This window comes from Diplotaxodon limnothrissa, linkage group LG10 (assembly GCF_057381915.1).
Source record: "Diplotaxodon limnothrissa isolate DT_005_m linkage group LG10, D_limnothrissa_male_GT1.1, whole genome shotgun sequence".
Lineage (NCBI taxonomy): Eukaryota > Metazoa > Chordata > Actinopteri > Cichliformes > Cichlidae > Diplotaxodon > Diplotaxodon limnothrissa.
The window spans coordinates 5,313,778-5,335,786 of NC_140605.1; the positions used below are offsets into that span (position 1 = coordinate 5,313,778).

General features: G+C 41.5%; 1 protein-coding gene across 1 annotated transcript in view; it reads left to right on the forward strand.

The window, feature by feature from the left end:
- The window catches only part of robo3 (roundabout, axon guidance receptor, homolog 3 (Drosophila)), a 166,322-nt gene extending 144,537 nt beyond the window's left edge, over positions 1 to 21,785 (forward strand). Inside the window, exons 10-27 of the mRNA XM_085363356.1 lie at positions 5,208 to 5,289; positions 6,172 to 6,340; positions 10,384 to 10,550; positions 10,668 to 10,789; positions 10,939 to 11,155; positions 12,659 to 12,789; positions 13,339 to 13,522; positions 13,901 to 14,152; positions 14,604 to 14,643; positions 14,906 to 15,045; positions 15,123 to 15,404; positions 16,829 to 16,970; positions 17,463 to 17,681; positions 18,055 to 18,254; positions 18,405 to 18,512; positions 18,972 to 19,139; positions 20,356 to 20,498; positions 21,702 to 21,785. Of these exons, the coding sequence (XP_085219482.1) occupies positions 5,208 to 5,289; positions 6,172 to 6,340; positions 10,384 to 10,550; positions 10,668 to 10,789; positions 10,939 to 11,155; positions 12,659 to 12,789; positions 13,339 to 13,522; positions 13,901 to 14,152; positions 14,604 to 14,643; positions 14,906 to 15,045; positions 15,123 to 15,404; positions 16,829 to 16,970; positions 17,463 to 17,681; positions 18,055 to 18,254; positions 18,405 to 18,512; positions 18,972 to 19,139; positions 20,356 to 20,498; positions 21,702 to 21,785 (2,850 nt within the window). The remainder of the gene's footprint in view (positions 1 to 5,207; positions 5,290 to 6,171; positions 6,341 to 10,383; positions 10,551 to 10,667; positions 10,790 to 10,938; positions 11,156 to 12,658; positions 12,790 to 13,338; positions 13,523 to 13,900; positions 14,153 to 14,603; positions 14,644 to 14,905; positions 15,046 to 15,122; positions 15,405 to 16,828; positions 16,971 to 17,462; positions 17,682 to 18,054; positions 18,255 to 18,404; positions 18,513 to 18,971; positions 19,140 to 20,355; positions 20,499 to 21,701) is intronic.
- Positions 21,786 to 22,009: the final 224 nt, after the last annotated feature.

The following is a 22,009-nucleotide window of genomic DNA, read 5'->3' on the forward strand; positions in this document are numbered from 1 at the left end:
GTGACAGGAAGTAATGCTATTTGTTACATCATAGCTTCATTGCTACATTGATAATCCATCAGCTATAAAGATATTTCATTCATTGCCACAAATGTCAACACATTTTATCAACATAGTCCAGTTCCATCAAATGTCCCATAAATGAAATGCAGTCGTTTTGAAAGGAACCTGTTACTGATGACGATGATGATGATGATGATGACGACGATGATGATGATGATGATGATGATGAAAAACAGAACAGGGGACATATCAGCTCTGGGTGCTGCAGCACCTGCCACTATATATCTCAGGGGACTCAGCTATAAGTCTTCTCATGTAGGCTAACCAAGTGACACACACTGTGGTTAAACATCCATTTGACCCATGGCATAGGATTATAAGAGATTCAATTCAAATAAAGTCTTTTAGATAATCCCCAAAGTTTGATTCTCTTCATCTGGACGCAGCGTTTTCAGTGGGAGAAACGTTTCGTTACTCATCCAAGTGACTTCTTCAGTCTCAGCTGACTGCAGGTTTCCCCAACCTTATAAACAGTACATTTGCATAATGACTGAAACCAGCCCACTGAAGGAACAATGGGCTGGGAGGTCATTTCCTTCATCATTATTATATTATTATCATTAATATGCAAATTCCCATGACCATAGAAGTCACCTGGATGAGTGAGAAAACGTTTCTCCCACTGAAAACGCTGCATCCAGATGAAGAGAATCAAACTTTGGGGATTTACTTACCTGGATGATTGAGCATGCATCAAGATGTTTTAGATAATGGGACTAAACTGCTTTGTTGTTGGTGATATTTTTTATTATACAAGGATTGGCTGTGGACAATGTGTCAAAGCAATGAAAAGAAGTTGCTAAGAAACAGATTTTCTTTTTCTTAATAATATATGTTAAAATAGGTAAAGGCAAATGTTTACAATGCTTTTTCAGTGATTGATTTTTTTTTTGTTGCCATCTACACTGACAGTTGTTAAACCTGGGGTAGTTTAAAAGATTCATAATGCTCATTTTAAAAAGCTCTTCTATGAATTAGCTCTAAAGTCTAAACATATTAAATACCAAAATAAGCATAACCTTTAAAATGGACAAACAATGAAATCAGACATTTAACTCAGTATAAATAAGTCAATTTCCGCTGTGCCCCTGGAGTAGGACAGATGGTCTGTTTGTTCCTTGTACCCTGGCAATGAGGAGATGCCATTATCCTGGGATCTCTGCCAGACACACTCTATCGTTGTCCGTCACTTTGGTGCCAAGACTCCCAGGCCAGACGGGACGTGTATGTGTGTGTGTATGGCGCTGCTAAATCATAGCAGGCCGTGGGGTACGTTATAGGGGCTACTAATGTTAGATAAATAAGGAAGCGAAACAGGTGAAGGCCAACAAAGCCTGGGGAGTGTGAGAAGGACTACATGGACACAGCTAAACAGATTTCTGGGAGTAATCAGATTAAAGCAGGAAATCAAATTCCTATGTTGACTTTAAATCCCGGCATACACGCGTTATAGTTGATAATCAGATTTTCCTTCTGCACACACCCAAAAATAGGCTCTGACATCATTATCACCCTTCTGGCTGCTGATGTGCAGGATGTTCATGCTGGTGCTTTTGGGATGGGGTGCAGGTGGAGGGTAAATGAAAAAGGCACCGATGTTCACATTGCTCTGTAGGACTGCCAGATTATTTCTGCAGATTGTATAAAAAAATATCTCAAAGATCAAATATGTGCTATTTAAAGCATAAAAAATAAACATTGACATGTGCCTTCTTTAGGATTGGCGCTCCTCCCTTCTGCTCTCCTCTTGCCTCATACATTTTTTAGAAATGTGTTTTGCGCGCTTGCCCAAAGCTGCCAGCCTTGATTAATAGTCAGGTGTCCCAGCTATTTACCCCACCCACCCTCTGTGCGGAGTCCCTATCCACCGATCAAATGCTACCATCTGGGGGCCCCCTTTTTCCCCTCAGACAGACGCACAAGCCGGCCTACAGGTCAACTCAAGGTCAGGGCCTCTAGAAAGAGGAGAGATGAGTCACCCTGAGCAGGAGGGGAGAGGGACTGAGCGTGTGCACAGTGATCAGCGAGGCATTAGGTGTGAGAGGTTCTGCTGTCCACATCTTCTGCATAATGTGAAAGGTTTTCATTGCAAGTAAAATGAGCTGATGTGGCAGAATAAGTGAGTAAGGGAAGGCTAATTGTGTTTGCAGTGGATTTATCAATTGCCATGTAAATTGATGAACTACTGAAACATCTCACAGCAAGCAGCTGAAAAACTAACTGCAACCACACACACAGAGCTGGAAATAATTATGTATAGAGCCAGGAGGCCTCGTAGGCGTAACTTATATTAACCACAGTCTTTTGTCTTCATCATTTATTGCAAACTGAGCTGTGACACATGGAGTTTTAAATGTGTGTTAATGCAAATAGTTTGTTTGACATATTTTCTCACATAAAAGCACGTATTACCTCTTTCCCATCAATACAGTAACAATCGCCAAGGAGTTCAAGGGAGCAGAGGGTAGTTGCCTTCTGAGGTTGCAGCCCAAGAAGCCCTGACATTATAAGCACTCTTTCTTCACCAATAGGAGCGCTAACATGACCTAATAGCCAGCTGGAATTTGGCCCAGTAACAACTACAACAACATCAATAAGACTTTTTTTTTTTTTTTTGGAGCTGTGTGTTTGCTCTGTGTCGTAGGTTTTATGATGAAAACAGAGTCGGAGAAACATGCTTTTATGCTTTTTTTTATATATAGGTTTAATAGTTGCTAGTGCTGCAAAAGTATATTATTACTTACACCAATCAATTCACATCAGTAGTGTGCTACAGACCTATCCTGGTGTCAGAGCTAACGGGAAATTTAAGACACCTGGTGATGTAGATTCCTCTGATCTAGAAGGACTTTGTGTTATTTACCAGCATGTATGCTATTTGATTAGCCAAGTGGTGGGTGCTCCGTTTACTTAAGTACACATCTCAGTATGTTATGGCTCACACACAGTAAATATTCCCACCCCTTTCTTGATGTTTTAGCACTGTTTAACACTAACACTGAATATGAGATGATTTTTAACAGAATGAATGAAATGAATAAGTGGTCAACCTGAAGGGATAAAGTTTAAGTAATTAAAAAGCATGTTTAGAGGCACTGCTCTTGCAAACTGCTGCTACCTTTAGTGTCACAGTGAAAGACCCCCTAGCAGCTTCTTCTTGTAAGCAATTTCACAGCCCACCTAGCTTTTGGCTTGCTTTTCCAAAAACTTAATAGTATTCAGCTAAACACACACTCGTAAACACAGGCACATTTATCACACACTTCTTAATTACATCTGCTCATAGCCTGTCCAGAATGCTAAGTAGCTGTTGAGTAGAAAGACTGGTGCCTCAGACATTTCTAGACCTCTAGCTGGTCATTAAAATTCTGGCCTTTGATCCTTTGCTTTAACTCTCCTCCTTAGATGAGAAACATAAAAGCCACCAGCTTGACTTTAGCTTTGACTTCAGATAGGTCCACTGAGATTCTATCATTTATGGAGGAAAATAAAATAACTGCATTTGACAACATCCCTGAAGTAGAAGTTAATTAAAACAGATGTTATGTTGAGGTAGCCTAATCAGAATGGAGATTGTCATGTGTAAGTGATTCCTGGGAGAAACAGATTTTTAATATACTGTTATGACGAATAAAAGCAGAACAAGATAAACACATTGTAAATATTATTTCAAGTGCCTTAACAGAAATGTGATTTTTTTTAAGGTATTGAACTGTAGATGATAAATCTTGTAGGATGTCACTATAGGTCTAAACAATACTAATGAACTCCATCTGAATTACCATGTGGCCCATGTGCCTTTAAACTTCATCTGTGAGTTGTTCCATCAATCAGCACACCAGTGACTCTGTGCTGCTGTCAGAAGTAGATGTCATTAAAAGAATCACAGCATTCAGACATGAGCGTTCTTCCAAGAATCTCATGACATATGAATGTGTTGGTGTTATGACTCACTCAGTACTCTTAATTTTGGAAAAGTTGTAACGGCTGTCTCACTTACAGTAACAATCGTGTTGGATTTTCAACACATCATTAGTATGAATGTTGGTCAAAGGGCAGAAGCTTCCTCTAAAGACTCGAGGCATCTGCAGACTTTTGAGGACGTGCTGGTGCTGCTCTAAAACATAATTAAGTGGCATGTTTAATGGGCATGCTGTGTTTTATTTTGAAACTTCATTTATTTTTCTGCGCTTTTATTGTGTCTCACTTGCTGCCCTCTTCATCTGCTCTGGGTAGTTTAGTATGGCTTTCTTTGGAAACGTGCTGTGGCACGTCTGCTAGAATGGCAGCCTTGGCCTTGGGTATCATTAGCCAGTGTAACAGACAACACATGGGTAAAGCTAGCCTCCAGGCTGTCTCTGCCAGAATGAGACTGTAGCTGAAAACAGACTTAGATGCTTTTTATAGTTGTTCTTAATAGTGGATGAATCACATTTTAGTATTTCTTAGGTCTTTGATGACAGATTGTTCTGTGGCAACACTAATATAAACTAATGTTGAACTAAACTAGTTTAGCCTTATAGTAATATAAAGGCTGAGAGTCGGGAATTTGAAAACAGTGCCTTCAGATAAGTTTATTTAAGTATATTTCATATCTCCTTTTATGTTGGCACACCACAACAGCTTGTCCAAGCACAATGAGTCAGCAACATGGGGCGAAAGGTTTCCAATGTTCCTCTTGGTTCCTGAATAAAAACAAGAGTGGCACTAAGTGGCCCAGGTCTGAATGAGAGAAAGCCACCTGTATGGCAGATTGATGAAGGTAGCAATTTTCTATATTCTACTTTTCAAAAGGTCTTTAGGGATGAATATACACAAAGCTAAAAGAAGGTTCATCTTTCTTAGACATATAGCCACAAATGGGAGCTGCATGATGCTACAAGTTGACAGTAATAAGCACATTTTTCTGTACTGTGAAAGTGCATTGAAGGTATAGTTACCTGGTTGGCTTTGCATTAATAAAATCTCCCTGCTCCAAAAGCTTTGCATCCACACCAACTTCCAACTGCTCAGCACTCTCTCTGCAAACAATCTGTTTGGAGAGATATGACATTTAGTCTCAATCACTGGTAATGGGTGCATTACCACAGTATCACACACACGCATGCACAATAAACTAATGATACACGTTTTACTGTTGCCAGGAAACAGACTCTGGGGTTTACACCTGCCTGGCTAGCAGCTCCAGCGGAGAGACGAGTTGGAGTGGAGTGCTCACAGTCAAAGGTAAATTGTCTCTGTGTGATTTAAATACATGCAAATGGAAGCTCTATGAAGTGTCTACATATAACACAGAGATGCTACATGTGACGAGAAAGAAAATGTCCATGTATATGAAGTGCTGTTTAAAAAAAGTAATGCTGATTGTCACTTGTTAAATGTCTCCTTATTAAATGTGGGCAACTTAAAATTCATCAGCTGTGACTGAGTGTAGGATGTGTGACTTCACTGTAAAAAGCCAGAGTGTAGGTAGTGTTCCTCATGTCTGTGTAATTGCTTAAATGAAACAAGTAGCTGGGTCTAATTAAAGCACTTAGCCCCTGCTGTTCCTGAGCCAACTGCAAATCTAAATGTCAGTAATTGTATGCATGTGAATCCTGGGGTGAAGAGAAAGGACAAGAGAGGTAAAGCAAAGGTGAGAATATGCTGATGACCAAATTTGGGGTGCAAATGTGAGATATCATCTGTCTTAAAACACCCCATTTATTTAAGTGCTTTGTGTGGCTCTGCCCTTTTTTACTTTCTCTGCAGTGGAGCAGGCATTAGCACATAAAATATTTCAAGCAGTAAAAGATTTGTTTATATGACATTAAATGAAGCCTTTAACGACTTAACAAGCTACTCTGATAACACCTAAGTCTGTTATTTGACTATTAGTGTCAGAACAGTTGGCTCGGGTGTAACAGCAAAATCACAAAGTCTGTTAGAAGTGAGGAGCTCCACCTGCGGCGATGAGGATGCTAATGCTCAGTCAACATTAGTGGGACTACAGAGAGGACGTAATGAAACAGTAGCACTAGAGCCAGCTGTTATAATTAAATGTGCACTATTCTCTTTCACCTTTCCTGCTACTCCTCCTTCTTCCTGTTTGCTTCCCTTTCCATTCAGAGAGCGCAGACGTGTTGGTAGCTCAGGCCACTGAACCCTTCCAGCTGCCAGGCCCGCCACATAAGCCCATAGTCACGGATGTGTCCAAGAACAGTGTCTCTCTGACCTGGCAACCCAATGCCCACGAGGGAGGAGCCGCTGTCACCTCCTACATCATTGAGGCCTTCAGGTAAGTTGACATTGCTATGTTAATCCAGAGCTCTTCATTTCTCTTATACTTTTTGCACTTCTCACCTGTGGTTGTGTGTCTGGATGTAGAGTGGGTTATCTACCAATCAGAAGGTTGGTGGTTTGATACCTGGCTCTGTATAGCGAAGTATACTTGTGCAAGATACTGAATCTCAAGTAGGCCCCGATGCAGCAATCAGTGAGTGTGTGAATTTCAGAAAAGAACGTTTTTTATCATTGTGTTTGTGTGAATGAAGTTTGAAATTAAAAAATGCTTTGAGTGCTCAGTTACAGTAGAAAAGTCCTATATAAGTACAAGTGCAGTTACATTTGTCTTCTTTATTTAACAGTTTTAGGATTTTTTTCTGCAGAAGCCGTGCTCCTTTTGGAACCCAGAAATACTAAATACTAGTTTCTTTAATGTGACTCCAACTTAAACTGAGTAATAATCTGGCAATAATAATATTATTAATTTGATGACATGTTGCTGATAAGTCGCTAAAAAACACCTTGACACCTTAACAACCTAAAATAATATTGTCTTTTCTCTTGTGGCTTATCTAAATCTGAGTGGGCCTCCACAGAACCCTACAGGTATCTTCACCTGAGCAGAGGTCAGCCTTGGATTAATTCGACCCAGAATAGATTTAGCTAAACAGGGCGGGTGGTTTGGAAGGAAGCCTCTAGATGAAGATAGGCAAATGAAATATGTCCTGCCAATTTGATAAAGTTGGGGACACCGGCAGCGCTTAATCAGATCCAGACGTCCACTGTGTCCCATGGCAACGCCTGAACATTTCAGAATAAAGCAAACGGATTTTCTCTAAAGCAGCTGGAGGGGACCACAGGGATGTTTACAATAACATTTCCTTGCCTGAGGTATAAGGCTTGTTTGTAGGAGCACTACTATGTCTGCTTATGCCATATGTGGTATGTAAAAGGGTTTATTTAATGCACAAAGGCACACTTTCCATTTTCCTGCTGATGCTGTATCGATTTTGTCTTCTGTACACCTGTGTGAACTCTCTTCCACCATAAAGTTGCCTTGAAGCCAGTACTCAGGGTGTTGTGCTCACTTACGCACACGCACACAAACACACGCCACACACACATCCAGACACACACACATGTGTGTGTATTCATATCCTTGTGGGGACATCTCATTGACATAATGCTTTCCCTAGCTGCTTACCCTAACCCTAACCATAAAAAATGAATTCCTAAACCTAACCATAACCAAACTGTAACCCTGAGACTAAAACCACATTTTGAGTCTCAAAAATGCCTTCAAACTTGTGAGGACTGGGATTTTGGTCTCTGTAAGGGCTGTTGGTGCCCACAAGTATAGTAAACTTCCAATGTTTGGTCCCCACAAAGATATGAATACACACACACACACACACACACACACACACACACACACACACACACACACACACACACACACACACACACACACACACAGTATTTTAGAGCCACTTCCCCGTTGGTCTAATTGTTAGAATTCAGCATAAAGGTAGTTCATGGTGGAGGAGGCCTTTGTGACTGCCTCTCTGCCAAGGTGATGGTAAATTCACAGAGGAACAGAGAAAGGCAGCAGGAGGAGGGATTGTGGTTGGCGGTGGTGGAATAATGCATCTGTCTGGGGCAGTGCCACAAGGCCAACAACATGCCCTCATTTTATGTCAGCAGCTGTGCCTTCTTGCAAGCCCAATTACATTATTCATCAGGACAACAAATAGTATCACTGGGAGAAGATCTTTCAAGCACAAAGTTGTGTGAGCTGCAAAACTTCAGCTATTGTTTCATAAATAATATCAGCACCTCGAGGCGACTGTTGTTGTGAGTTGGCGCTATATAAATAAAACTGAATTGAATATTAGAGGAAACCAAAAATAGATCATGCTCTTGCCCAGAGAGCTTCCCATGCATTGGTTAATTATGAGGTTACACATCAAGTCGGTATTACAAAGCAGCTTGAAGCTGCTTGTCACTCTGCCTTCTTGTTGATAAGACCTACATATTTGCTGTTGTGTTTTCAAACATATTATGAGGAGATTTACAATATGACTGAGTAATATGAATTACTCACGGTAACATTAAAAAGCATGTTATAGAAGATATAGAAATTGTTCATATAGTGAAAATAATATGAAGGTTAAGCTACTGTTAGCCACTGTCTAAGATGGTGGAAAATGCTATGCAATACAATAATTCAATCGAATATTAGTCATCAGTTTACAGCAGTTGTTTATTTTACCTGTTGTTGTAGTTCAGTTCATATTGTAGGAGAAATATGGGAATAATGTGTTTTTCCTGAATTTTAGTTGATATTTTCTCAATTAATGAAAAAAAAAACTACTGTAAAAGTTAGAGACTGATCATTTCTTTGTAAGTGAGCAAGTAAGTGGAACAAGTGGGTAAAAAAATCCCTTTTTAATTGATGATTGGTTTTATTAATGATTTACTTTTGTTTTCTTAATCTTTTGGTTAGACTCTGGTGGTCTTTATTCCCTGGATATTTGTCAACAAAGCAGAAAATAATCAGCAGATGAATTAGGTTGCAGAATAATCTTTAGTTGCAGCCTCTTCAAAAAAATTATTGCATGAATAACTGGACGGGCAATAAGAGAGTGTATCATCTGCCAAGGTCACTGACGTATTTCACAAGTTCACAAGAATCTTCACATCAGCGTCGTGAGATTCTTCATTTTCTCTGCTCCACTTTTCAGGTGGAGCTTTCATTCAGTTCAGTTTGGAAGTTTTGGAGTAGTCATGCTGAGAGACAAAGAGCAGTAGGCACATGCAAGCTAATTATACTATAGGAGGCCTTCAGTTTTCAGGCCCCTCTTCTGTTTGGATTCGGGAGACAGAAACTATCTCTACTTTTAAGATTAAGCTTCAAACTTTCATTTTTGCTAAAGCATATAGTTAGGGCTGGATCAGGTGACCCTGAATCCTCCCTTAGTTATGCTGCAATAGGTGTAGGCTGCTGGGGCATTCGATGCTCATAGGAGGTCATATGATTGTTGGGTTTTTCTCTGTATGTATTATTGTAGGGTCTACCTTACAATATAAAGCACCTTGAGGCGACTGTTGTGATTTGGAGCTGTCTAAATAAAATTGAATTAACCTCTTAAGCCCCAACGCCCCCTGATACAGGGGCAAAAGGCAGGAGATCAGGTAGGCTTGGGGCTTAAGAGGTTAAATTACTAGTTATTAGGGATGTTCCTAGTGACTAATTTTGTCAACTTAACGAGGAAAAAAATGAGATTAACTGTGTAGTCAAAACTAAGAGACAAATATCAAGTTAGATTTGACAAAAGTTTAATGGACAATGTCAAAAAGTGTCTAAATAAGGAAAATATTGAACCATAAATCACATTCCTCAATCATTAATCACACTTTGCTGCTTAACTTTGTGGCATCTTGTGCATTATGAACATTGCATGTTATACACCAAGCAGACAATGAAGAAGCAGAAAAACCATGCATTATGAATGATACACATTGTTCTACAGTTTGTAACAAGTTTTACCTCAATAAAAGTCCAAATCTAAAACAATAACAAAACAATAAATCATCCATCCCCCCCAAATGACTCAGCTCCTCATCTTATCGCTAACAGAGAGCCTATCCACCCTTCGGAGAAAGCTCATTTCCGCTACTTGATCTTATTCCTCTGCTTTCAAAATAACTAACAATAATAGGCTTAACAAAAAGATCAGACCTAGATTAACTGAGTTATGGAGGTTTTCTACAACAATACCAGGGCTGTAGCTCCATGGCAGCTGGTCGCAGATGGCTGCGTAACATTTGGGACGCAACAATTTATCGACATTGGGCATCATTTAAAATGTTAAGAATAAATGACTAGTACATCTGGTACCAACCATCAACAGAAGCAACAGTTAGTCATCTAGTCAACTAGTCGTGCACATCTCTACTAGGTAGTTTGAGTACATTTTCTTGATTATAATAATATACTGCCACTAAATATCGCACTGCTTATCTGACTTTTTTTCATCTTCTGTACTTTTACAGCCAATCAGCAGGGAGCACATGGCAGACTGTAGCTGACATGGTTAAAATGGAGACACACACCATCACCGGCCTTCTTCCCAACACCGTCTACCTGTTCATCGTCCGTGCTGTCAACACCTACGGCCTGAGTGACCCAAGCCCCATCTCTGAGCCCGTCAGAACACAAGGTCAGCCTGCACCCCCCTTTCACCAAATACAGCAAGACTCACACCTGGAGTTGTTAGAAACAGTGACTGTGTGTTAATGCGCTGACAGCATCACTCTATGTGTGTGTTTTCCCTCAGATGTGAGCCCTACAGGTCAGGGAGTGGACCACAAGCAAGTGCAGAGGGAGCTGGGAGAGGTGGCTGTTCAGCTTCAGGACCCCGTGATGCTAACAGCAGCTTCCATTAGAGTATCCTGGAACGTGAGTGGCACATATTTCCCTGCTTTTTGGGGAACAAGTATTCATTTGGGGTTAGCAAAGAGAGAAAAATAATCTTCCATTTCCTCTCCATCTCGCCGTTCCGTCATCTTCTCTCATCTTCCCCCAATGCGGACCTCAATTTTTTCCAGGTCGACCGTCAGTCTCAGTACGTCCAGGGCTACCGTCTGTCCTACCGGCCCAGCGGGGGAATGTGGCTCCTCCAGGACATCAATTCCCCCTCGGAGCGCAGCACCGTCCTCACCGGCTTACTCAAAGGAACAGAGTACGAGATAAAGATCCGTCCCTACTTTGATGAATTCCAGGGCAAAGATAGCAGAACGTTGCTAGTCCGGACCCCAGAAGAAGGTAATAAGTCTGGTAAATGAAGAAATGAGTCTGTAATCAAGAAATCTTCAAAGAAAAGTGTTTCTAATAAACTGGGCTTGGTTTTCTTTGACACTGCAGGGCCTGTACGGCATTTTCATTAGCCTGTATGACACCACATGAATCTCCGTTATGTTATCTAATTTTGAGGTTAATTTTATATCCTCTGGAATTTGAGTTCATCTATACTGATCACTGTTTTCATTAAATTTGTGTGCTGCAGTTTTGGCAGCCAGGGGTTTATATTGGTTGATCCAAACTCCAGAGTAAAACACAAGGAAGGAGGCATATGTGCCATGAGCACTTATGGATTGACCTGCCTGAATAAGGAACATCATTAACTTATATACATGTGTCTTCTCTTTTATTACTTTATGTATTTGTTAATAATGACTGAGCTATAAATATGTGAAGGGGTTAGGAGCACACAAGTGTTATTTTTTCCCCACTCCTTTTCAAGCGCAGGTTGTATTTCCATCCTGTATATCTGCTCTATTTTGTATACATATACATATGTATTAGGGGTGGGTTTTGATTATCGATTTATCGATTAAAATCGATTCTAGCTTGGATAACATGATATCGATTCATTAAAATCCTGAATCGATTTTTTAAATATAAATTAGGTTAAACCTCACAAAATTTCCACAACCACCAAACAACTAAAACAGTAAATGAGTAAATTGTTTTGCTTCCACCACGATAAAATCACACTTCATGCAGAGCTCTCTCTCTCTCTCTCTCTCTCTCTCTCTCTCTCTCCCTCTCTGTACTTCAAGAACAGTTTCCCGTCTAAAAATCTGTTTTCTGCATTATTCGCTTGCTTATTACGCACAAGTCTACCGTTGTTTACAGCGCTGTTGGCCGCTGTTTTTTTTTTCCTTTTACTTCCGAAAAGAAAACCTCATTTCTACTGTTCAGTAGGCTACTGAACAAACTTAAACTTTTTAAAATTATGCAAAATTTCATAACGCTTAGCCGTGTCTCTAATCAAACCTCTGTAACTTTGCTCTGCTTCACTTCAGCAGCATCAGGTAATGTTCATATGTTGATTAATGGTTTTCTTTCGTTTTTGATCTACTGCAGAATATTTTTATAAAATCCCAGGCCAGGAAAGTCGCCTTCATGTTTTTCTGTGTTTTATCCTCAGCTACTTTGACACAAAGGCATCTGCTGTGATGCTCACATCTTTGATAAAGTCTCGCAAGTGTCAGCTTTCTTGTTATAGATATAAAAATATGGAAATGTACTGATGCATGATCTGAATTATAATATTTCTGACTCTCAAATCGAATTGAATCGAATCGTGGATCGAATCGATTCGGGACCTTGTGAATCGGAATTGAAACTATTCTAGAAATCAGTGACGATACCCAGTCCTAATATGTATATGTATCTATATGGGTGTATGTTCATAATTTACTGCGCTCAACTACTCTGCTCATCTTGATGAAATGAGAGAAATGTTCCTCCCACCTCTCACAGTACCCAGTGCCCCTCCCAGAGCTGTTACAGTGTCAACAGTGAAGCTCGGCAACAGCTCCAGCTCCAGCATCAGTGTCTCCTGGGAGCCGCCACGCAGTGACACGCAAAATGGCATCATCCAGGAGTACAGGGTAAACAAACCTCAGCCTAGTCAAGTCACAAGTCTCACACTCAAAGTGCCTTGAAGTGACTGCTGTGATTTAGTGCTATAGAAATAAAATTGAACTGAATTGAATTAAATAAAGCTTTAGTGGGGGCAGCACTGTGACTGCCCAGGAAAACCTCTGCAATGTGTAGTAACCACTCTCTGTTCACTGCCTTCACACTTCACACAAGAAAACATCATAGCTGACATGTAAGTAGTGCCTTACACACAAAATGTGTACTCACTGACCCAAATGTTAAGGCGGTTCTCTTATGAAATCACTGCTAATCCCATAAGATATAGATAAAAAGGAAACAGCGGGTAATTGGCGGATTGTGAGTATGATGTTTTCTTCAGTCAGGATAAATGGGAAAAGAAAACTTTACATATAGAAGCTTGAAGGTGGTACATGAAAAATATTTGACTCTGATGTAGTTTTAAGCAAAAAAGGACAGTAGTTAACTAGTTTATCTTTGAATTAAAATGTGAAGTATTTAAAAAAAAGTTAATGGCAAATTTTTCTGTATGCAAACAGGTTTGGTGCATGAGCACTGGTGATGACAACCAGACCCGATACTACAGTAACAAGACAGTGGATGGAAACACGTTGTCCACGTTGCTGAAGGGCCTGATGCCCGGAGTGCTTTACCAAGTGGAGGTGGCAGCAGTGACTAGCGCCGGGATTGGCACTCGCAGTCAGCCGGTGCCCGTCCTCATCAGTGAGTCCACAAAAATAATGAGAATAAAAAGTGGGCCAAGGTGCGAAAGTAGATGAATTAAGTAGACACTAATCCCAGAGGACGCAGGAAAATATTGAAGTCCATAGTGCGGCTCCAGCAATCACATACCTAAAACATCCAAAAACTTGTTATTAGAAGATGCTAATTAATGTTACATCTCAGGTTATGTCATCATCACCTGCTTCAGGTTTATTCAGGAAAGAGGTAATTATGTCCACGGTTAATAGTTTAGTTTAGTTTCACTTTATTAAAGACACACACGGTTTACTGATTGCTATTTTTTGGAGTATGAAAACTAAACAAACCAGCCAAAAATAAAATGGTTCAGTAATCTTTGGTCTTGTTTTTCTCCTGTAGAGCTGCCAGCTGAACAGCCCTCATTAGCAGGTGGAAGCGGAGGCAGTGGTGACAAGACCAATGGTGGTGAGGAGAGCAGCGTGAGTCTAGCTGAACAGATTACAGATGTGGTCAAGCAGCCGGCGTTCATCGCAGGCATCGGAGGAGCCTGCTGGGTCATCCTGATGGGTTTCAGCGTCTGGATCTACTGCCGCCGCAAGAAGAGGAAGGAGCTGAGCCACTACACGGCCTCCTTCGCCTACACACCAGCAGGTAAGGATGAAGGATGATGAAGATGACCTGAAGCTGGGATGATACTTATGAAGGAAGTCGAATCCAGAATGCTGCCATTGACATATGTACAGCCAAATAAAAGGAAAAACTTACAAATAGTTTCAGTGTAATTCCCTCCTAGGCTAAATTTGGGCTTGAATACTTAATAATCTTTATATATACCTACTATTTAGGTTCTGTTCTCTGTACTGCAATAGTATAAGCTTTAATACATGACTAGAAGTTTAAGTATGAACTCACATAATTATAATAATCAAAAAATAAAAACATAGATGCACTTTTTTGTGCTTTTGGTGGACATGAGAACAGCTGACTCTACATTATTAGAATAGGATATAGACTGAAGGATCTGTAAGAAGGATAACAGAATAATTTGTTTGTGAATCCCTGTTCCTCTGCTCATCACTCTCTTTCTCTCTTGCTTTTGCAGTCGGTTTCCCTCATGGAGAAGGACCGGGACTAAATGGAAGGTAACTGGTTTATATCCTACTAGTGCTGTTTCTGTGTGAACTAGTAGGATAGGGTTGCTAAGCAAAGACATACAGACATTTCTAGAATTATATCTCTGAACTTTGTGATATTTTATTATGTGAATCTTTTTAAATTCACACCACATTTCTCACTGCATGCATGCAGCTTTTTCTCTGCCACTCTCTAATTCCATCTGGACAGTTATACTTGATGTTGTACTGCCCCACTACGACTTCAGCTAATGCCAGAGTGTCTCTGTAGGCAAGGAGTGCTTGGGGGCAACATGGGCAACTACCCATGGCTGGCAGACTCTTGGCCCACCACTAACTTGGTTCACAATGGCAAAGAGGCCGTCAACTGCTGCCCGGCCAATCCCGACACAGCTGAGAGATACTACAATGGTAGGAGTGTCTGTTTTTGTGATGCTGTGCTTACAACAACAGGAGCTTTGCTAAATCCTACCTCCATCCCTGTGTAGAAGCTGGCATCTCCAACTACCTGAATCAGACTGAGAAGTACAGCATGGGAGGCTCCACCGAAGGTCCCATCTACAGCACGATTGACGCCACCAGCGAGGACCTGCACAGTTTCACCTACGCCCAGCACAACTCCACCACTCCTTACGCTTCCACCTCCATCATGCCTTTCACCAACCAGACACAAGTTCCACCCCACGGCGGTGAGCAGCAAGACGACGGCCACTGGATTACCCAGCCCGGTCCATCTGGAGCTCAGTACGCCCAGCTGGACCGCTGCAGTGGTGAGGAAGGATTTCAGTTCTGTGAATTTGAAATACACGTCTGTCTCCTTTTGCGTTGATTACTTCGAGGAAATAAGAAAAAAAAGGTGAAATGTAAACCCAAAATATGCCAAAAATATGGCTTTAGATTCCAGTGTTTCCTTACTTTCCTTCCTTACCTTCCTTCCTTTTACATGGATATTTTGTCATCACTTATTGATATGAAATCAGCTCCAGCTTATCCGGAGGAACGCCTTGGTGTTCCCCCAGATAAGCTGGGGGAGGTGGCTGGGGAGAGGGAGGTCTGGGCTTCTCTGCTTAGGCTGCTGCCCTCAAAACCCGGCCACGGATAAAGTGGATGAAGATGGATGGATTATTGATATTAGATTTGAAACAGTCTGCATCTGCCTTCAGAATCGCTTCGGATTTTAGATTGTTCTGCTTTTCTAATGAAAAATACTAATCAGAAAATAGTGTTTTTGTTCTTTGTGGGCTATGTAAAAGCTTGTTTGTGGACTTGAATACAGAGCAAATTGAAAATGAGCATTTAATTCTGAAAGTCCAAAATACACAGAACCAAGGTGAGCAGGGGAATCAAAAGCTAACAGAATCACAAGGAGAAATAGAATAGCTGGGAAACTCGAAGCAGGGAGGCACAGAGCGAGGGTACACACAGCTGTGAAGGATGAGGGACAATGCAACAAAAAACAGAGGAAGACAGAAACAACACACACTCACAGAATAACAAGGGGACAGATAACAGGTGGGATGCAACAACAGACATAACGAGATGACGAAGAAAACTTGAGACACGGAGAACGACCATTACCAACGTAAAACAGGAATACACATCCAAATGTGACTCTGGGCAAGACAGCAGGAGTGGACTTGGGTAACAATGAAAGACAAAGGAACACAAAAACAAGACTGAAAGAGAGCAATCGTTCTATCTGCCAAGGTGACAGATCGAAAAGTTTTCAATGAATGCTGATAAAAATTTGTAGGGGGGTAGAGTGGGCTTGTGCTAACAATCCATGAAAAGTTGCCTTACGTCCACCAATGGTCCATCACGGTCAACTTTATTTATCTGTTTATTTGGATATATTGGTTGAAAATTGACAAAAAGCATGTAGTGATGTCACTTTTACATTTCACACCTGCCTTTCTTGCAAACTTCATAAGAAAACAAAATGAAAATGTACAAAATACAAAACTACTCCCTTAGAGAGTGAGCTGAGGTTTGTGCTCTCCTTCGTGGAAGCAGTTTGGCCAACATGCACTCAGTCATGCTACAAATCCTACTTTGCTGCCTCCGTGTTGCTATTTGTGAGCCACAGGCCTGCTGGGGTATGTGTCAAAATACGGTCATGACGAATCAGCTTATTGTGCCAGAACCTCCCCTTCAATTGAATCGCTGCATTTATTTATGTATGTCATTTTTTTAGGTAAGCCCAAGCAGAAGGTGATGGGTAAGGCTGTAAAGACCCCATCTCTGACCTGGATGGAGTCCTTGCCCCCGCCTCCGCCCATAGAAGAGCTGAAGCAGTGTGAGCAAGATGACGAACTTCCAGAGAACATGGACCTAGGGTGAGTCACAGTCCTGCCTCCTCAGATGCACATCTCTCTGAATTAGTATGACACTGTTGTATCATCACTTAGACTTAGTGTCACCTCTAACAGCTGCATTAAGTATAAAAGCCAGCATTGCTCTTAAGGCCCTGCCCTTAACAACTCAATTATCTCAGCCTTGGTCAACTCCTTGACTGATTTAGCTGTTTTCCCCACCCATGAAACGCAATTAGCAATGTTGACCCTTACCACTTGCACTCTGCAGCCTCATAGCAAAACTCATAGCTGCAGTACCATTCAATGGGAAGCTTAGCCTCCTGCAGTTTTGCCGTTGGCGAAGCCTCCTAACTTGAAAGAACATCATTAATCTTTAAATAGCCTCTTAGCTAGTTGGATTTGAAGGTATCACTGAGTAAACAGGTTGTACTTCGACAATAATTATGCAACACATCGAGGTGTAGAGCCGCACACGGCCTCGCTGAGCTGTAATCTGCTTCACTGTGTATCTAGATCGGATGAGGAATGGTGTCCACCCCTCCCTGAGAGGACATACCTGATGGAAGGCTGCGAGGACAGACCTTCGCCCCCTCAGAGGAACAACGCTTCCTCTCCAGCCACCTCCTACAGTCACCAGTCAACCGCCACGCTCACTCCGTCACCGCACGAGGAGCCCCAAGCCCACCATGACCTCCCCCGTCAGAACCAATCAAACAGCCAGCAGTTGTCACGGTACGTGCTTACTGTATTTTCTAAAGGTTGTGTCCATTTAACTGCACTGTGTCAATGTGTTTAAGTTCAGCAAATGTGCTGATGGAAGGGGATTTCTCTGCTAATCACAGTCATTTTACTGCTTACTGTTTAGTGCTTCATTCACTTCTCAGTAGAATTCACAATTACAGATAAGCAGCCTAGCTAAATCGAGTGCTATTGTCAGATGTGACAGACAGAATAAAATGACAAAACCAATAAAATCACATTATTAATCATGCCAAAAATCATGTGTTTAGCTGTATAGTAAACCTCACTCCTAAACATTACAAGATTTAGCTTCTGCTTCAGTTTATTTTTTGCTCCAGTAACATGCTGCCCTCACTTCCCAAAGCAGAAGGTTACCCTGCGGTCCCATGCCAGTTCCCCAGGCACCGAGCCCGCTGCTCACCCAGTCCAACCCCAGCCTCTCCGGCCAACAGCATCACAGCTCATCAGAAGTTGGCATGCTGCAGTGCCAGAGTCCTGCCCATCGCTGCCTCCAGAGCCAGGGCCCAGCTCTGAATGAAGACAGCATCAGCACGACCACGCCGGGTAAAGTGGCTGACGTGCACACGCATACAGAATACAGAGTAGCAGCCCCCACCCTGGAAGCTGATTTAAAGTTGATTTAGTGTTTGTCATGTGAGTAATCCTTCTGCATCGTCTCCTTGCTATTGATTATTTATACCTTTTCACCCACAGTGCACAGTCGCTCCTCCCCCGCTGATACAAGTACTCCACCAAACCAAAAATCAAGAGTGAAAAAAAAAGTGTCTAAGACTTCAGCTTACAGAAGAGACATACAAGGAGGTGGGCAGATTCAAATATGTGAATCACAGATACTGTGACTGTCCACAGCTGTTAGAAAGGCAAGATGAGAGGCTGGCATTCCTGACTATGGATGGAAATTGTAATCTCAGTTTACAGACTGTAATATGTTTACTGGATAAGCATGATTATTATCACTGGAAACGGAAATAAAAATCTGAAATTGCAGTCCACTGTGAATCCATAGCCTTGGCAGGAACAAGAACAAGACCTTTCATCTTAATAAGTGAATAATCATTTCAATTTCCATCAAGAAATCAAGACTGTAAGTCTCTTCACTTTTCTCACTTAGCAAAGAAAACAAAGAGAGAAATAAGAAAAAGCTGTCATTTTTTGGAAACTAAGAAAACTGTTTTTTAACAGAAACCTAACAATGAAAATGGAAACAAAGTTCTTTCTTAAAGTTTTAATGCTCTTTCCCTGTATCTAATTTTTTTTTAGACCTGCCCCCTCCTCCAGAACCACCCCCAGAAGAGGGCCGGTTACAGGACCCCCAGGGGTGCATGGAGGCCAACTGTGTGACAAACGGCACGCTGTCCTCCCTGGAGAGGACTGAATATAGCATTAATAGCCAGCAGCGAAAAGGCTCGGGACAGAGACACACTGACAGTAAGTGTGTTGAATTTCAGCCATAATGCAGTTTAAGGTTAGACAAATCAAATTTAGGACAGAGAGTGTGGGCTCTCTTGGAAATGTTGTGCTTCTTGCAGAAGAAGAAAGCGGAAGAAAAGGCAGCACTTATGCACTCGGCTGATGAAGCCTCTTCCACATAATGATGCACCACGGTCCACTACTGTACTGCAGTGTTACACGGGAGAGTGAAACGGGTCTGTTTGCAACATGTCATTCTTTATAAATGACTTTGCAAAATAACCGTGAAGCCAGCTCTCCTGGCCATTTTCAAAAACAAAAGGCATGGCTCAGAGAATCTAAAAACCCTCCAGCGTGTATCCCTCACAGAATATCATGTGAAAACTCAGTGTTGTTTTTCCAAACCCAACTCCAAAAATAAATCTGGGTAAATGTGTGGTTATTGAATTCATTTGGATGGAAATGTATTCAATTCAATTTCAGTTTAACTATATAGCGTCAAATCACAACAGAAGTTGCCTCAAGGTGCTTTATATTGTAAGGCAGGGGTGTCCAACTCCAGGCCTTGAAGGCAGGTTTTAGATATTACCCTGGGTCAACACACCTGAATCAAATGACTATGTCATTACCAGGCCTCTGGAGAACTTCAAGACCTGCTGAGGAGGTCATTTAGTCAGTGTGGACAGCGTAACCGCAGACTTTCGGAAACGATGACGCATTTTAGTCATATGATCCAGTCATGTGACCAATTAAACTAAGATTGCAGAGGGCGTTGTTTTGTTTGCTCTATTAAAGATTGACATCAGCCTGTACATGCTCCAGATAGCTTTTCTTCAAATTGTTTAATTCTCACTCACTTTTGCAACTTTGTACTTTTGCGTTACTCGCAGCAACACCTCCACCTCATTGTTAGTCCATTTAAAAAACTTTTCCTCGACATTTTGCCACGGCGTTTTAAAGAGCCGGAAAGTAAATAAACAGCAGACAGAAATACCGCAGGTCAAATCATCTTACGTTTCACGTATGCGCAATAGAGGACCATAAGCGTTTCAGTGTGGATGAACAACTGTTTGGAAACGATAGTGTGGACGTGGAGCGTTCTTAGACGAAAACGCAGTTTTCAAATTTATCCGGATTAGTGTAGACGTAGCCTACATCTGAAAAAGTGTTGTCCAGATCAGCTGCAAAATGTCCAAATGCACCTTTATTTTCCCATTTGCATCTGTCTCTCCAGATGAGGAGATGATCCTGTACAGCAGCAAGGCCGGTTACCTCTCCAGAGGTCAGATGTCTAGTAACTGTTCAACTACAGGAAGTTCCTCATCGAGAGGCTCCACAGGCTCCCGGGGGCTCAACTCAGCCAGGAAACACAATGAGGTAAAATTCTGCAAAAAAAACCAGTTATAGAGTTTTGTGCACCTCTAATGGTTTTAATAATTGATTCTTTTATATATTCATGAATATGAGAACAAAGCCTCTTCATGGGATTCAGTTTAATCTACATATCATTACTAATATGTGAAGGCACTTCAGAGAGGGCTTCTACACTCCCCCCCACACACACTCACACCGTCATGCTCTCAGGCCCATTCATACAGATCTGCCACTACCATTTGCTTCAAAACCTTTACAGTAAGAAACAATGTTAAGCCTACACAACCACTGCTCTCTCTGGAGTACACTTCTGAGGGCACACTTAACTGTGGGAGCACTCTTTTAAATGCACTCCCTGCAGGCTCCCTTGCGACGTGCTAGTGTCTTTTATGGTGGAGCACGCTGTGCCAGCTGAATGGAAGGCTCTGAAGGGAATTTGTGCTTACAAAGTTTGACATTACTGTAGGTAGGCAGCAAGCTGGGTAACCCAACAGGAGCTTAATCCAAAGTGATGGGAGCTCTTTAAAGTTAAATTCAAATTGTATGTAAATTCAGTTTGTAATCTGTGTTTTGGATTGGTTAACTGCACGGAAAAAACTGAAAAGGTTGTGTTAATTAATTTCATGCAGGCACAATGCTGAAAAGGATCAGGACAAATATTTTCTTCTATGTAATTAAATGGATAAAATAGCTTTCAGCCACAACTTTGACTCTGGTTACTTTCAAAATTCAGTGTTAACCTACATACGCAGTGGTTTATGAGACATGGTTAGTGCAGCAGCTTTGATGCATTCCTTTAATGCTGTAGCTGTTAAGCTTACAGCTGTAACCCGAGGCATCACTATAAAGCTGCATGTGTGAGGAAACAGAGAAAGGATGGCTCTGTCACGGGTCACTTCTCAGTGCACATCAGACATGAGTGTTGCAAAGCAACTTGTAAAAGTGACACACATGCACAATCACTCTTTTCTCTTGCCACACACACAAAGGTTCCTTATATTCCCCTCCACCCCCTCGGTGGAGAACTAAAGAACACCTCACCCCTGCTCCACATGCTCCTAACTGACCCACGCTGACCTTTTTCACACCTTCCCAGGCACATGAAAGCACAATCCTCCTTTGCAATAAAGTTACAGGAAGCCTGGATTAGGTTACCTCTTCCTCATGTGGTGTTATTGCCTGCTTATCATGTGGCCTTTGATGCAGACGGCCAGTCTAGGATGGGCGACGGAAGGGCAGCAGATGTCGTCAAGCCTGTTAAAAAATGCTCCGAGGCTAGGAACTAAATAGGCCACTGTAACAGTGGTATTAGAGAGGTGTGTATGAACGTTTGAGACACTGAAGTTTTTTTCATACTTTTTATATCTCCTTTTAATTTCATAGCATGTTTTGTGAAATCCATCCATCCTGACCTTTGTATGAAGTTAATTAGAGTAATTAGAGTAAGTAGCATCACTTTTGATTCTTTTGAAACAATCTTTCTGGACTGAATGCAGAATAATGACAATCAAAAT